This window comes from Apiotrichum porosum, assembly GCF_003942205.1.
Source record: "Apiotrichum porosum strain DSM 27194 chromosome Unknown scaffold_11, whole genome shotgun sequence".
NCBI lineage: Eukaryota > Fungi > Basidiomycota > Tremellomycetes > Trichosporonales > Trichosporonaceae > Apiotrichum > Apiotrichum porosum.
Window position 1 is genome coordinate 79,000 of NW_021167118.1, and position 13,079 is coordinate 92,078.

Sequence of the window (13,079 nt, forward strand, 5' to 3'; positions counted from 1 at the left end):
CTTACTTTGCCCGCCTGCCGCTTGCCCGATGCTCAAGGTACTGCCCACCACGTCTCGGTGTTCATAAGCGACTGCTGGGAGGTATAGGACAACGCTCTCTCACTCGCTCTCTCTCTCTCTCTCTCACTTGCTCTCTCTGTCTCTCTCAGAGATTCTCTCCCCCCCTCGTCTTCTCCGCCTCATCCAGCCCGCCATGTCCAAGACGTACAAGACCAAGCTCGCCAGCATCCCCAAGGAGAACTTCCTCGTACGTGTATGGCATGGCCACTCCGTCTTCCCTCCCCTCCCCTCCTGCCCCACCCCACCACCGTCTTGTCTTTCCGCTGGAACGCGCAGACGGACGGACCTGCGCACGCTGTGGCGCACCCGTCCGTCCCGCCCGTCCGCACTGACCGGCGTCGGCCGTGGCCGCGTCTCCGCTGTCGGACTTGCCACACCCTTTGGACCCTGCCCTGGTCCATTGCTTTTGGATACTGGCAGTGAAATGCGGTTTTTAGCTTGTCGACGACCTATTTCTGCCGCAGAAGCAGATCAGCAGAGAGACCCCTCGCAGACACCGACCGATGTCGGACGTCGGTGAGGTCGATAGTCAATAGTCGGTCAAGTCGGCCCAGTCGGTGTCTGCGTGTCGTTATCTGTATCATCGGCATCACACATTCTCGGTGACTGCGCTCCGTGTCCGAATCCACTAGTTGTAATCTCGGGAGTGGGTAGTGTTTTGAGGAGAAACAACGGAAATAACGGGAGGCCTCCGCCGTGTAACCCAGTTATTCCTCGTGTGCAGTGCAGCTCGCATGTGTGTTCCAGTTCCGCCCTCGGTTCCCAACCTCATTTTCCTGTGGCTGTGACTGTGGCTGCTAACCTTGTGTCCAGTTTGGCCCCTCCCCCGTCCAGTACCTTCCCAACCTCACCACCGCCCTCGGCGGCCAGGTCAAGGTCTACGCCAAGCGCGAGGACTGCAACTCGGGCCTGGCTTACGGCGGCAACAAGGTCCGCAAGCTCGAGTACCTCGTCGCCGACGCCAAGCTCAAGGGGTGCGACACGCTCGTGTCCGTCGGCGGCGTGCAGTCCAACCACACGCGCGCCGTCACCGCCACGGCCGTCGCGTCCGGCATGACCGCCGTGACCGTCCAGGAGAAGTGGGTTCCCATCGACCCGCCCCTCTATGCCGAGACGGGCAACATCCTCCTGTCGCGCATCATGGGCGGCGACGTGCGGTTGAACCAGGAGGACTTTGACATTGGCCACAAGGCCGCGACCGAGCAGGCGTTCAAGGACGTCGAGGCCAGGGGCGGCAAGCCTTAGTGAGTGTCAAAAGTAGGGGGGGGAAGGTCGACCGACTCTCACTGACACTTTCTGCCAGCTACATCCCCGCGGGCGCGTCCGACCACGAACTTGGTGGTCTTGGATTCACAAACCTCGTCGTCGAGCTTGCCGAGCAGGAGGCTGCGCAGGGCATCTACTTTGACACATTGGTCGTGTGCAGCGTCACGGGTTCGTCGCATGCGGGCCTCATCGTCGGCGCCGTCGCCGAGGGCAAGGGCCGTAAAGTCATCGGCATCGACGCGAGCGGTAAAGTCGAGGCGACACGGACACAGGTCACCCGCATCGCGCGCAACACGGCCAAGCTCCTCGACCCCGAGCTCGTCATCAAGGACGAGGACGTGATTCTGGACGACAGGTTCAACGCCGGCATCTACGGTATCCCCGACGAGCAGACCATCAAGGCTATCGAGAGTGGGTACATGTGGACGGGCGCCAGGACAAGTGTGTAGCTGACATGTTCCTTCTAGTGGCGGCGCGCACCGACTCGATGATCACTGACCCCGTGTACGAGGGCAAGTCGATGGCCGGCATGATCGAGCTCATCAAGGAGGGCACCATCAAGCCCGGCTCAAACGTCCTCTACATCCACCTGGGCGGACAGCCCGCTTTGAACGCTTACAGCTCGTACTTTCCTCACAACTAGGTGAAGGGATGCGCGGGGAGCGAGGGGTGAGGAGCGTTTCGGCTGGGCTGGGACCGGTGATGCAGGGGACTCGAGAGTACAGGCTTTGCGCTTCGCTCCAGTCTCAGCGCCACCACTGATGCATAGAAGTTAATCATAAAGTCAAACACCAGGATGTATCGTTGTGTGTGTGACATCTGCAAAGGTCGTGTCATGTCTCAGAGGGCATCAGCCACACCGTGCAGGTGGTCTCACGTTGGATATCGGCCGATATCTCTTCTGCACGGTTCGTATTTCAGCCTGGACACACCATCAGTCAGTCCCACTGCAACCCCACGGCCCACGACCAGCTGACACGGAGTGATGAACCTCAAACTGCGGTCGACTGGTGTTTCTGGGCAGGTGCGTGGTTCAAACGCCTTGAAATTAACCCAGCCGCTCATCGTTGTGGCACTTGACAGTGCCATGTCCTTGATGACCACCGCTCATCACATGAGACCACACCCTCGTGCGACAAGCTCACACCATCACTGACACATCACCATGCATGGCGATCCAGTCTCTCCCCAAGTTATATGTCACCAGTCTCTCAGACGAAGAGAATCCCAACCAAGCATTGCAACATGCCGTTCAACATGCGCCGCCAAGTCTCACGACTGTTTAACAGGGACAACAACACCAGCAGTCCCAGCCCCGACCCTCCAAGCCGGCCTCAGTCCTCTCCACCGCGTCTCTCCACAGCTCCATTTGGAGCTGCACGTCCTCCAGAATCACCTATGAGGAGGCGAAGCCCGTTCAACCGGGGCGAGATTACGCACATTTCAGCGCCGCTCGCGGTTCACCCAATGCCGCCCAATGAACTGAACTTCTTGCGTCCGCGTCCCTCTGCCAGTCCCGGGCCCGTTACGCCCGCCACAGCCACAACGGCGACCAGCGACACTCACGTGTTCACCACGATGCGCTCGCATGCTCGCACGCCGACGGAGGGAAGTGATAATACCACCTCGACCATGTCTACCGTCACCGCGGAAGTCACCACTGCCACGCGGGTCAATATGGCAGGTGTGGCAAGGGCGCGAACGGTCGCTACTGGAACGAGGACAAGTGGCCGGCGCCCAGCGCCAAATGCCCTTGCTGCCAGAGACCGCGAAAGTGCAACCACCGTCGAGCCACAGTCGCGACCCCCTGCCCCCAACAGGGAGCTGCCAGATGTCCCAACCTCTCCAACCTCCAACGCCGACTATGGGCGTGACTTTGAACCGGCCCCTCCGCGCCAACATGCACCGACCCCGCGCCATCCTGGTCCTGCTAGGTACACGTTTCCTCATGCCATCACCTACACGCCGTCCACTCCCCCAGCCCCACTCATCCAGCCGCAGCCGCGGCGTACCCACCACCCACAGCTCTCCCCCGGTCTGCCTCCGGTAGGAGGCAGGAGTCCGCACCGTTCCGCCACACCGCGCGAAGACTGGGCCGCAGAGAGGATCTTCCGCCTGGAGACGGGCCAACGCACCGCCGCTGCCAGTGGAGGAGCACCACGAAGTGCGCCGCCTCTCGTGACCGATTTCCCCGAGCACGAGGAACTGCTCTGGAGTTCGACGTCGACCTCGGCGGTGGTGGACGACAACGATTCGCCACGTCGTCGAAACCTGTCCGCGCCGACGAGCTCGAGGGACGACCCGCCGCCCCAGCTTCTGTTCCCTCTTCCCCCGCCGCGACCGGGAACGCCGCATCCTTCAGTGCTCCAGACTGCAACGCGGACGGCGACACGGGCTGGGTCGACACAGTATCTTGACCCTGTCACACCGAGTGTTACGCCGCTTCCGATCCCGACCCCAGTGACCGGTGGGCAGACGGGAATGAGGACGTCTGCCGACCCAACCGCCAATGTCCTCGCACCACCCCCACCTGAGCATAACCTCGTTCATCTCGGTCCCAGGGTGGTTGCGGTCAACAGTCTTCTGGGGAACCTGAGGTCGAGATGTGCCCTCCTAGGCCTGTCCATTCACGAGATCCTCAGCGGTTTGCAAACTATGCCCATCACCGACCGCGAGTTTCAATCGATGTCGGGTCCGGTCAGTCAACTAGAGAACGCGGTGCGCCAGGCCGTCCCGGCCATCCACTCCGCAGTTGCTCTATACCAGACTGCCGCCGACGTCCACCAACATCCTGTCCCCAGTACGCTCCAGGAGAATATGAATCGGTTAGCTGGTCTCGTATCGGCCTTCCCTGCTCCGTCTCCGTCTCAACCTCTGCCCACGCCGTCCCCCACCGCTGCCAACAGCCGAGCAGTCTCGCCCGCCGCCGCGCCAACTGCCGCCGCGCCGTCTGGGCACGTCTTCTCGCCCCTCATGGACCATGTAGGTGAGCAGCCACGCTTCCCGCCCACATCTAGGCAGCCTGACACTCAGGCGCCACCAGTAACATCGCGGCCGACCGCCGCGGCCAGTGAGACGCGCCCCACCCTGTCCCAGCCGTCCTCGACGGTGCTCAGCATGCTGGGCCTGGACGGCGACGACCAGGTCACCGCCTCGTTCCGGCGCGCATTCATGGACCAGCACCGGTGTATCTCTCCCCTCGCAGTTCCCGCCCCGCTCAACCTTGCAGGCTACCGCGTCCTGAGCGTCGCGGTGCTGCGTCTCCTCGCTCAGACCTTTGATTTCACCGTCCCGCAGCAGTTCACCGTCCCGCTCCTCAACATCATCGAGGCCGGTCTGGCCGCGTCCCGCAGGGAGCGCCGCATCTTCCAGCGGGCGCTCGAGCAGCATCTGTACACGAACATTTTGCGTCCTCGCGACCCGCGAGCAGAAATGCCCCGCTTTCACTGGGACGTGGCCGTGTGGTGTGCCTCCACGCTCCTGGCCGCGCCGCTGGGAAGCTGGGCTACACTCGATTTCGGGGATATCATGACGAGGCACTGGCGGTCGCTGCGACAAGGGCTCGTGTGGTCGCGGACAGACCAGGATCTGGCCGACTGGGCGGCGTGGGCGACGTAGAGAGCTGTCCAAAAATTATTAGTATTTTGCATGTCACGAGTTGGATTCAAATTGTTTGTTTGTTTTTTTTGGCAGGACACGGGAGGGAGAGAAACAATACCGCGCACTGTCGCAATGGCGGTGCACAGGCCTTGAACCAGTACTCGAGCGCAGGCAAGGGATATGGATCCCACAGCGGCCGGTACCAGCTGTGGCCTGGAGGACATGGACTGTGCGCGGTGGTATGGCGCGTTTCACCGTGAGACACACGTCCAGAGCGTAAACTCAAAATATATACCCACCGCTCCATCCCCCCGCGTTCCAGCCGTTGTCTGTCTCTGCACTCCGTGTTCCCCTCCGAACCCAGCCTCCTGGGTTGGTTGATCTAGTCCAACTGCCCGTGGACCGTGGGGCGCTTAAGTCTGGTGGCTGGGTGGCCATTTGGTGAGCTTGAGACATACAGATCTCCGTCGCGGCGAAAATTAATAAATAAAATCCCCGTAAAAGGCTGTCTATCGCCCAGTGGCACTGCCGCCACTCATCTCAAGCGCATGTCTCGAGAAGTACACCAGAACGAAAAGGGAGCATAAGATCATCTCCATGGATCGTTCGGCAGCCTCCATATGGCTTGTTGAGGGGAAAGGAACCAGGATGGAGGAAACCCCAGGCTGTGGCGCGGGGGAAAGGAATCTTTGTTTGAAACTGGGCGCCTATTGTCTCCACTGCGCGGCAAACCCCTGCGCAACATCCCCCCCAACGGGCATTCGCCACTCACAGCAATTGCATGCCGTACCCCTTCTCTCCCCACCGTCTCCTTGCTTCTTGCCATTGCCTCAGGGTACATGCCACCCTCGCTGAACGGAGCTGGGTCGGACTGACACTTGACACATGCGGAGCAGCCTGGAAATGCAACTTGGGTTGTCGGCGCGTGGCGGTATGTAATGTAGCTCGCCGCCTGTTTTCTGTTATTGCTCATCCCATCCCCCATCAGCAACCACCATGGCACCGCGACCTCGACCGCTGTCCATAGGCCTGTCCCTCCCACTAGCCGAGTGGCCCCAATACCCGTCCACGGCCAAGATCCTGTCGCCGCACACCGCTGGGCCCCTCACGGCCGCCCTCGTTACCGAGACGGAGGAGCGCGCCAGGGTCGCGGACAGGTGTGCGCTGTCGGTCTCGATGCACGCGCATCATGTTCGGCGGGCAAGTGGTCAGGTCAGGCGCGTATCTGCCAAAGTCCTTCCGCCAACCCAGGCGCGGAGAGTGTCCGTCGCCCTACCCGAACTAGAGGAGGATCGCGAGGGCCAGGATGCGTATCCGGCTGCGGGTTGCGATCACTCGGAGGAAAGCACCGACCACAGCCACGGGCGCCCTTCGCCGCGCCACTATGGGCATCTGGAGCGGTCGTCCATCAGCCGGTGTGGCGCCGACCAGTATCCCGAGCGGCCTAGGGCGCTCCGAGTCGATGGCAACATCGATCTCCCAGATGTCGAGAACAGTCCAACGGCCGACGCAGTGGACACCCCCGAGAGGTTCCGTGGCCTCCTATCCCCTATCGAGCCGGCGGTAACACCCACGTCCGCTCGTGCCTACGATGGATTCTATCCGCAGGCTACCGAGCACCAGGACACGTGCGTTAGGGACGACGCGGGGGTCGACGGGGACAGTGCCACCGACAACGCCGACCGCCTTGCCGCAGCGTACCGGGGAAAAGGTGACAACCGCGCAGTGGAGGGGCTGGAGGAAAGACTTGGAGGCGTGCTCATCAAGGAGACGCGAGGGTATATAGTGTCATAACGTTGTAGGAATACAGAGATAACAACAAGCATGGACGTTTTTAGCGACAGAAGCACTTGTGCCAGGGTACGATCACATTACCGATTGCCATCGCCTTTCCCTCGCTTGTGCATTCTTGAACCAGCAGCATCTGGCCAGCGGCCAGCGGCCAGCGACGACGCTGACCACTTTCCAAATATAATACGCCATCACGGCGGCCGGCATCGCCCGCCCCATGATCCGCATGGCGCAAGCCGCAGTGACGCGCGCGCGGGCGTATCCCTCCGACCAGCACACTGGGTACAGTGGGTACAGTGCCGAGCACACGAGCTGCATTATCGCTGCATTTGCGGCAGTAGTCGCACGTTTCTGCTTGCAAAGAACCGGGCCGGTACGGCACGCGTGAGTGAAGTGATCAAGACCTCAGAAGCGTGCGGCCAGAGCGGACTGTATCCACCGGCAATGGGTTGCCACCCCCGCACTGCCCGCATTGTTCAGATATCGCCACCTGGTTGCCCCGCTTTTTATCCAACGTTTCCTCTGTGTGCATATATCCTTTCTTCATCGTTTGCCCCTCGTCTCTCATCATCAGCATCACCAACCAACCAAGTCGTCTCGTCTGCGCACTCGTCTCATCTCACGATGCATCGCACCGAACTCTCGCCTGCGCGTATCCCCTCGGCGCCGCCGCCGACTCCCGTGACGCTCAAGTGGCACGAAGCGCCGGCCCGCCCCGAAGCGGACGCCCTCCGAACCAGACTCGAGAACCTGGCCCCAACGCACCGGTATGTATGGCAGCAACGACTCGTTCTCCACTGACGAGCAGAAGCTTTTGCGTCCCTACCGACGACCATGACAAGCCGGCCAGCCTCGGGTCCACGGCACCCGCGACCCCGTCTCTGGAGGCGCTGAGCCTTGAGACCGTGCTCGAGGAGCCCGCCAAGGTCGACGGCACATAACACCGACTGTCCTCGGCCCAGGCCAGTTCCTGCGGCACTCTCTGCACTCTCCAGCCGCTCTCCAACCCGTCTTCCCATAGACCATGTCCTCTCACGTCCCATGCCACGAACCCATGTACCATGTCCCATGCACCCACGTTATCGCCCACGTACACGCGCCACCCTGGTGTCTTCTCCTACATCCATCGCTGAGCGAGGAACGGGGGACCCCATGGGGACCGGCGGGGACACCCCCTTCACGCAATGTCTCCCCAGACACTGTAACTGCAACACTTCGGCCTCTCTGACAGCCGATCGCACGATCGTATCAGAGGTCGCGCGCTGCAGAGCGCCAAGACGTTGAACAGTGTGCAGTGTGCAGTGTGCAACTGGTGCAATCGTCGGGTATCCACGAACGCAACCGGCAGGGAGATCTGTTGGGCTCACACACCCATATTACCCCCTTCCCCGCACAGTTGTTGGAACAAGCCATGTAGTGCACACACCAAAAGGCTACATCGAGAGGACAAACAATGACGATCAGTCTATCGTCGTCGTCCAGCCTTGGGCAGGTTGCAGGCTACCGACGTAGCTGCGTGCAGCCAGCAGCCAGCAGCCAGCAGCCAGAAACTCTTGCTCTTGAAGATACACATGTTTCTCGTTCACAGACGAGCGCCTGAGAACACCTTTTGTCCGATGCAGAGACTGTTGCGTAGGACTACAAGTGAGCTTGCTGGGCGCACTCCTGATGACGTGGGAACGGAAGACACCGTTATCGTTGTGGTGTGCGTGTACCCCACACGGGCAGCCAACTTGCGAGCCATAATGGTGGGACAGCGTGTGGGGAAAGCTGCAAGCCTTGTTGTCCAACAAACAGGAGCTCCAACGGCCAGCTGGTCCTGTCCTGTTGTAAGACACGGGTCCACAGCCGCCGGGATCGATGGTCGCGCTTGAAAGCCCTTGACCTCCTCCAACTAGGACAGCCTGCGACTGGTCGAGGGAAGTGATAGCCGCGTCGCTCGGCGCCTTGACATCCTCCTCACGAGGTTACAGGTTCGGCCAATGTTGTGTTGCGTCCTCAAGGACGAGAAGGAGAATCTGGGTTAGTCCAAGGGCACAGAGACAGTACATCAGTGTGAACCACGCTGGGGATCGGCAAGGTCGATCGCGTGGGGTCACAGGGGTAGGGCTGCCGCCTCACAAGACAACAACAATGTGCTGCCTGTTTCTCGCGCAGGAGGGGTGGAAATGCAGTTGATAAGGTGTGGAAGGTTGTATGAAGTATGCTCGGACGGGGTCTTCGCAGTCGGCGACGAGCAGAGCCTGTGCGCCTGTGCATGTGTTGACACAGTCCGCACATGCGCCAGGCAAGAGATGGGCGACGGAAGCATATTCTGCCACACGGCCAAAACCCCGAAATTTTGGGTCGATCTAAACTCCGTCCACGTGTGCTTACCTAATTCACTGTCTGGCGGCTCTCTCTGGCAGGTGCGCTGCACGCCGTGCATATTCTCTTCGTCGTCTCCAACATCTACCCACCCATCAAAATCGCAGCCATGTCGACCTTCGCTCCCCCTGAGTGCGTACACGACGTCCCCGAGAGAATCCATGCTGACTTGACAGGGCTCACCAGCAGTTCCAGGTTCGTACGCGTTGGAGGAGGAGGAGATGGACTGGGGAGACTTGAGAGACGGATTGGGAGGACGGAATGGAGGGGCTGGATTTTCGACGTCTGGAGGGCCGACCGCTGACAGTGTACAGCACATTCTCCGTCTCCTTAACACCAACGTTAAGGGCGGTGGCAAGATCATGTTCGCGTGAGTCTGGCGCGCGTGCGATTGGGACTCGAGAAATGGACACAGGCGCAAGGAAGCCCAAACGGCGAATTGTCGTCGGACCGTTTCTCGACCCATTTCCGGGACGAACTTTTGCTGACAGTGTACCAGCCTCACCGAGATCAAGGGTGTCGGCAGGCGTTACGCTAACCTCGTGTGCAAGAAGGCCGACATCGACCTCAACAAGCGCGCCGGTGAGCTCAACTCGGACGAGCTTGAGCGCATTGTCAGTGAGTAAAATCGTCGTGTTTGTGGTGGAAGAAGCGAATGTTGCGCGAGGAACGTTGGTGGTCTACACCTGCGTGCTCTGCGTCTGCGCGACCGACGCTGTGCCGTTGGCGTAAACAGCACACTGTTGTCCTGACCCGACCGCTACCGCAAATGTCGCGTGCCGTCGCCCTTCGCTTCTTCCACCCCTTTCTTTCGCTTCACCGCTGACCATCCCAAGCCATCATGCAGAACCCCGCCCAGTTCAAGATCCCCACCTGGTTCCTTAACCGTCAGCGTGACCTCAACGACGGCAAGAACTCGCACATTGTCTCGAACCAGATCGACCAGAAGATGCGTGACGACCTTGAGCGCCTCAAGAAGATCCGCACTCACCGTGGTCTCCGTCACCACTGGGGTCTCCGTGTCCGTGGTCAGCACACCAAGACCACCGGTCGTCGTGTCGGTGCCCGCAACATCTCCGGCGGCAAGAAGTAAACTGGCTTCATCGTTGGTTTGGTGAGCTGGGTGCTGTCGACGCATGTACCATAGGGATGCATAGCGTGGCGTAGCGTTGCATGGTGTGCAGAGGAGCGAGATTACCCTACTATGCAGGTCTCGCATGGACGTTCGGAGGTGTGCAAGTGTTCACAGTGGGGCAGCAGATGTGGATTACTGATGCGTGTGCGCATTTCTGACCGTCACAAACAACATCGGGCTTCCCAACCGACATGTCGAGATCGGTTACTGTTGGCACCTGCGGCAACAGGTGTCGCTGACTTCTGTTGGCCTGTGCAGCGGCCAACACGCTCGGCATGGAGGAAGGGATACATACAGAGGGCGGCATGCAGGCATGACAAGTTTTTACGTGCGAGTGTCGTGGCCACTGGTGAAGACACAACCAAACCAACAGTCCCCATGAGAGTCAGCAGGTACAAGCTGCTCGCGGGGCACAGTTGTCCGCTGGCCGCTAGACACCATTGTAAGGCGATGAAGGCGCCTGTGGTCACACACCGGATGCCCGCCCCGCGTACCAGCTCGACTTGTCGTCCCGCCCAGTTGAAAGACATGACACCAACTGCGCCAACCACAAACCTCCCTGGACACGCCCCTCATTGGCACGTAGGGGCCATGCTTTCCCTCGAGTAGCGTCCGGTACTTCACCACGTCCTTACAGGTACAGAAGTTGACCTCTGTGCCAAAAGGGAGGTCTCAGACGGTTCTGAGGATCCATCAGAGCATGCCATGAGGTGCTCCCGGGGCAAGTGGGTTGGGAGCTAAGATGGTTTGTTGCCGTGCTTGCCGAGATGCACTAATTGTTGTTTGCTGTATGCATTGAATGTGTGGAACGAGAAGGACGACGGTGGGAAGATTGGAGAGAAGGAGAATGTCATGGAGCTTGTAGGGCGGCACGAAAGGGTTTCCCGAACGTTTGTGTGTGCATCCCTCGGCTTTCTCTGTTTTATACTTATTAAAGCTGTGAAACGGATCCCAAAAGTAGAGCACAAGAGATGGGGAATGGGCGTTGTTCGGCATAAGACACTGCGGTGTTCGTTTAACTGAAAAACCGAGTGCGCGAGTGGCCCACCAGTGGATGTCGCGTCAACCACCAAATGCCACAAACACGATCAGCGTAAACATGGCCTTCCCTCCAAAGTTGACTCACCTGCCTTCTCTCTTTCTCACACTCCTCCATTCTTGATACAATGCCCCCCGTCTCCCCCACTCGCAGCAGCAACAACCACTCCCCTCCCCCCCGCCGCACCAACCGCTCCAGTGTGCAGGGCCGTGGTCGCAAGATGCACGCCAACTTCCTCGCCGCCGCCGGTGGCGAAGATGTCCAGCGTCACCGTCTCGAGCGTATGCGCCAGCGTGCTCTCGCCCGCGCTCGCAACATGGAGCGCGTCGCCGATCGCGAACGCCGTGGATGGACCACCGAGGGCATGGTCACCAACATGCGCGTCTTCAACCTCAACCCCGAAGACAACTACGAAGAGTGGGGTCATCCGCCCAGTCGTACGCTAACCCACCAGCTTCCCCGACGTTCGCGCCTACCTCCAGCTCCTTGGCAGCAAGATGCGCGACCCCATTTGGATGTGCGAGGGAAACGAGCACCTCGAAGACGAGGAAGCCCTCGGCGTCACCTGGGGCATGATTGCCGACCTCGACGTCGAGAAGGGTGTCCGCTTCCTCATGAAGATGCGCGCGCAAGGCAAGGGGTGGGTCGTAGTGCGTCGACTTGGTACTGACGCTCCAGCATCTTTGTCGACCCCGGCGAGATTAACGACACTCCACAGAACTGGAAGACGCTCCCTTGGATGCACGCCTCGGGCTTTGTCGACATGTCCCGCGACGACCAGGCCAAGTTCCTCAGCAAGGTCACTTTCGACGAGTTCTCACTTGAGAAGGGCGGTCCAATCACCAAGGAAGCCCACTCGGATGACGAAGATGACTCTGACTACGAAGCGTCGTCCGAGAGCGACGACTCGGAGGCCAGCGAAGAGCCTGCGGGCAGCGTCGTCACCCTCCCCAAGCCCCTCGTCTCGCGCCTGAGCGCCCTCAACCCCACCTCGTTTGTTGACATGAACCTCGTGGACGGCAGCATTCCTGCCCAGAACGCCAGCTTCGTCACCGCGGTTGGCGCCTCCAAGTCTGACGTTGACGGGAACCCCGACAATTCGGTCGACGGCAACGAGGACGCGGACGACAACTCAAAGGCCATTGTCCCGATCTCGTCTATGGGGATCGATATGGACCGCAACGACGACTCTTATGAGGATGAAGCTATGAGCAGTGACTCCGACTCTGCGGCCAGCCACAAGAGAGCTAGCAACGGCTCGGATGAGGATGAAGCTATGAGCGGCGACTCTGACTCTGTGGCCAGCCACAAGAGCTCTAGCAACGGCTCGGACGAGGCCGCGGCCAGTGACTCGGGTGGATCCGACAACGAGCACGCCAGTGACTCCAACAAGGGCAACATGGTCGACGACCACTACTGGAAGACTGGAATGATTCTCGTGAGCTTTCTAATTCACGGCCTTTCAAGCTGACCCCAGGGCAACGTTATCATCCCCCTCCCCCGCTCGGCTGTTGGTCCCGACGACCCCGAGTGGATCCGCCACATCCACAACCTCTACTCGTTCACCAGGCACCCCCTTTACCGCGTCTTCCACGCGCCTCCCAACGTCAAGCCCGAGACCCTCTTCCAGGAGGACAAGAACAAGACTGTCGCCATCTACACCCCGGGCGGTGACCTCGATGACGACGACACGGACGAAGATGACGATGACGATGATAACGAGATGGCGGACCTCGACATTGACGATATGGTCTACCTCGTTCAGCAGCGCGTCACCGTCACGGAGTTCCAGCTTATGTAGACGGTGGACGCTTTTCCATT

At 60.1% G+C, this 13,079-nt stretch overlaps 6 protein-coding genes across 6 annotated transcripts; all 6 read left to right on the forward strand.

Annotated features, from left to right (window-relative positions):
• Window positions 1–193: 193 nt before the first annotated feature.
• Window positions 194–1,969, forward strand: EHS24_001624 (uncharacterized protein; the record flags this gene model as incomplete). The annotated part of the gene is made up of 4 exons (XM_028617409.1): window positions 194–247; window positions 874–1,304; window positions 1,364–1,737; window positions 1,794–1,969. 4 exons carry the CDS (start codon window positions 194–196, stop codon window positions 1,967–1,969), a joined length of 1,035 nt encoding a protein of 344 aa, XP_028473872.1.
• A 989-nt stretch (window positions 1,970–2,958) lies between these two features.
• On the forward strand, window positions 2,959–4,944 carry EHS24_001625 (uncharacterized protein; the record flags this gene model as incomplete). The annotated part of the gene is made up of 2 exons (XM_028617410.1): window positions 2,959–4,308; window positions 4,360–4,944. The coding sequence occupies 2 exons, from the start codon at window positions 2,959–2,961 to the stop codon at window positions 4,942–4,944; spliced, it is 1,935 nt and encodes a 644-aa protein (XP_028473873.1).
• A 978-nt stretch (window positions 4,945–5,922) lies between these two features.
• On the forward strand, window positions 5,923–6,720 carry EHS24_001626 (uncharacterized protein; the record flags this gene model as incomplete). The annotated part of the gene is made up of 1 exon (XM_028617411.1): window positions 5,923–6,720. One exon carries the CDS (start codon window positions 5,923–5,925, stop codon window positions 6,718–6,720), a length of 798 nt encoding a protein of 265 aa, XP_028473874.1.
• Window positions 6,721–7,341: 621 nt separating this feature from the next.
• EHS24_001627 (uncharacterized protein) lies at window positions 7,342–7,658 on the forward strand (the record flags this gene model as incomplete). The annotated part of the gene is made up of 2 exons (XM_028617412.1): window positions 7,342–7,484; window positions 7,526–7,658. The coding sequence occupies 2 exons, from the start codon at window positions 7,342–7,344 to the stop codon at window positions 7,656–7,658; spliced, it is 276 nt and encodes a 91-aa protein (XP_028473875.1).
• Window positions 7,659–9,193: 1,535 nt separating this feature from the next.
• Window positions 9,194–10,177, forward strand: RPS18 (ribosomal 40S subunit protein S18B; the record flags this gene model as incomplete). Its single annotated transcript, XM_028617413.1, has 5 exons — window positions 9,194–9,216; window positions 9,261–9,279; window positions 9,399–9,454; window positions 9,584–9,702; window positions 9,921–10,177. The coding sequence occupies 5 exons, from the start codon at window positions 9,194–9,196 to the stop codon at window positions 10,175–10,177; spliced, it is 474 nt and encodes a 157-aa protein (XP_028473876.1).
• Window positions 10,178–11,385: 1,208 nt separating this feature from the next.
• Window positions 11,386–13,059, forward strand: EHS24_001629 (uncharacterized protein; the record flags this gene model as incomplete). The annotated part of the gene is made up of 4 exons (XM_028617414.1): window positions 11,386–11,675; window positions 11,713–11,898; window positions 11,937–12,696; window positions 12,736–13,059. The coding sequence occupies 4 exons, from the start codon at window positions 11,386–11,388 to the stop codon at window positions 13,057–13,059; spliced, it is 1,560 nt and encodes a 519-aa protein (XP_028473877.1).
• Between the last annotated feature and the right edge of the window lie 20 nt (window positions 13,060–13,079).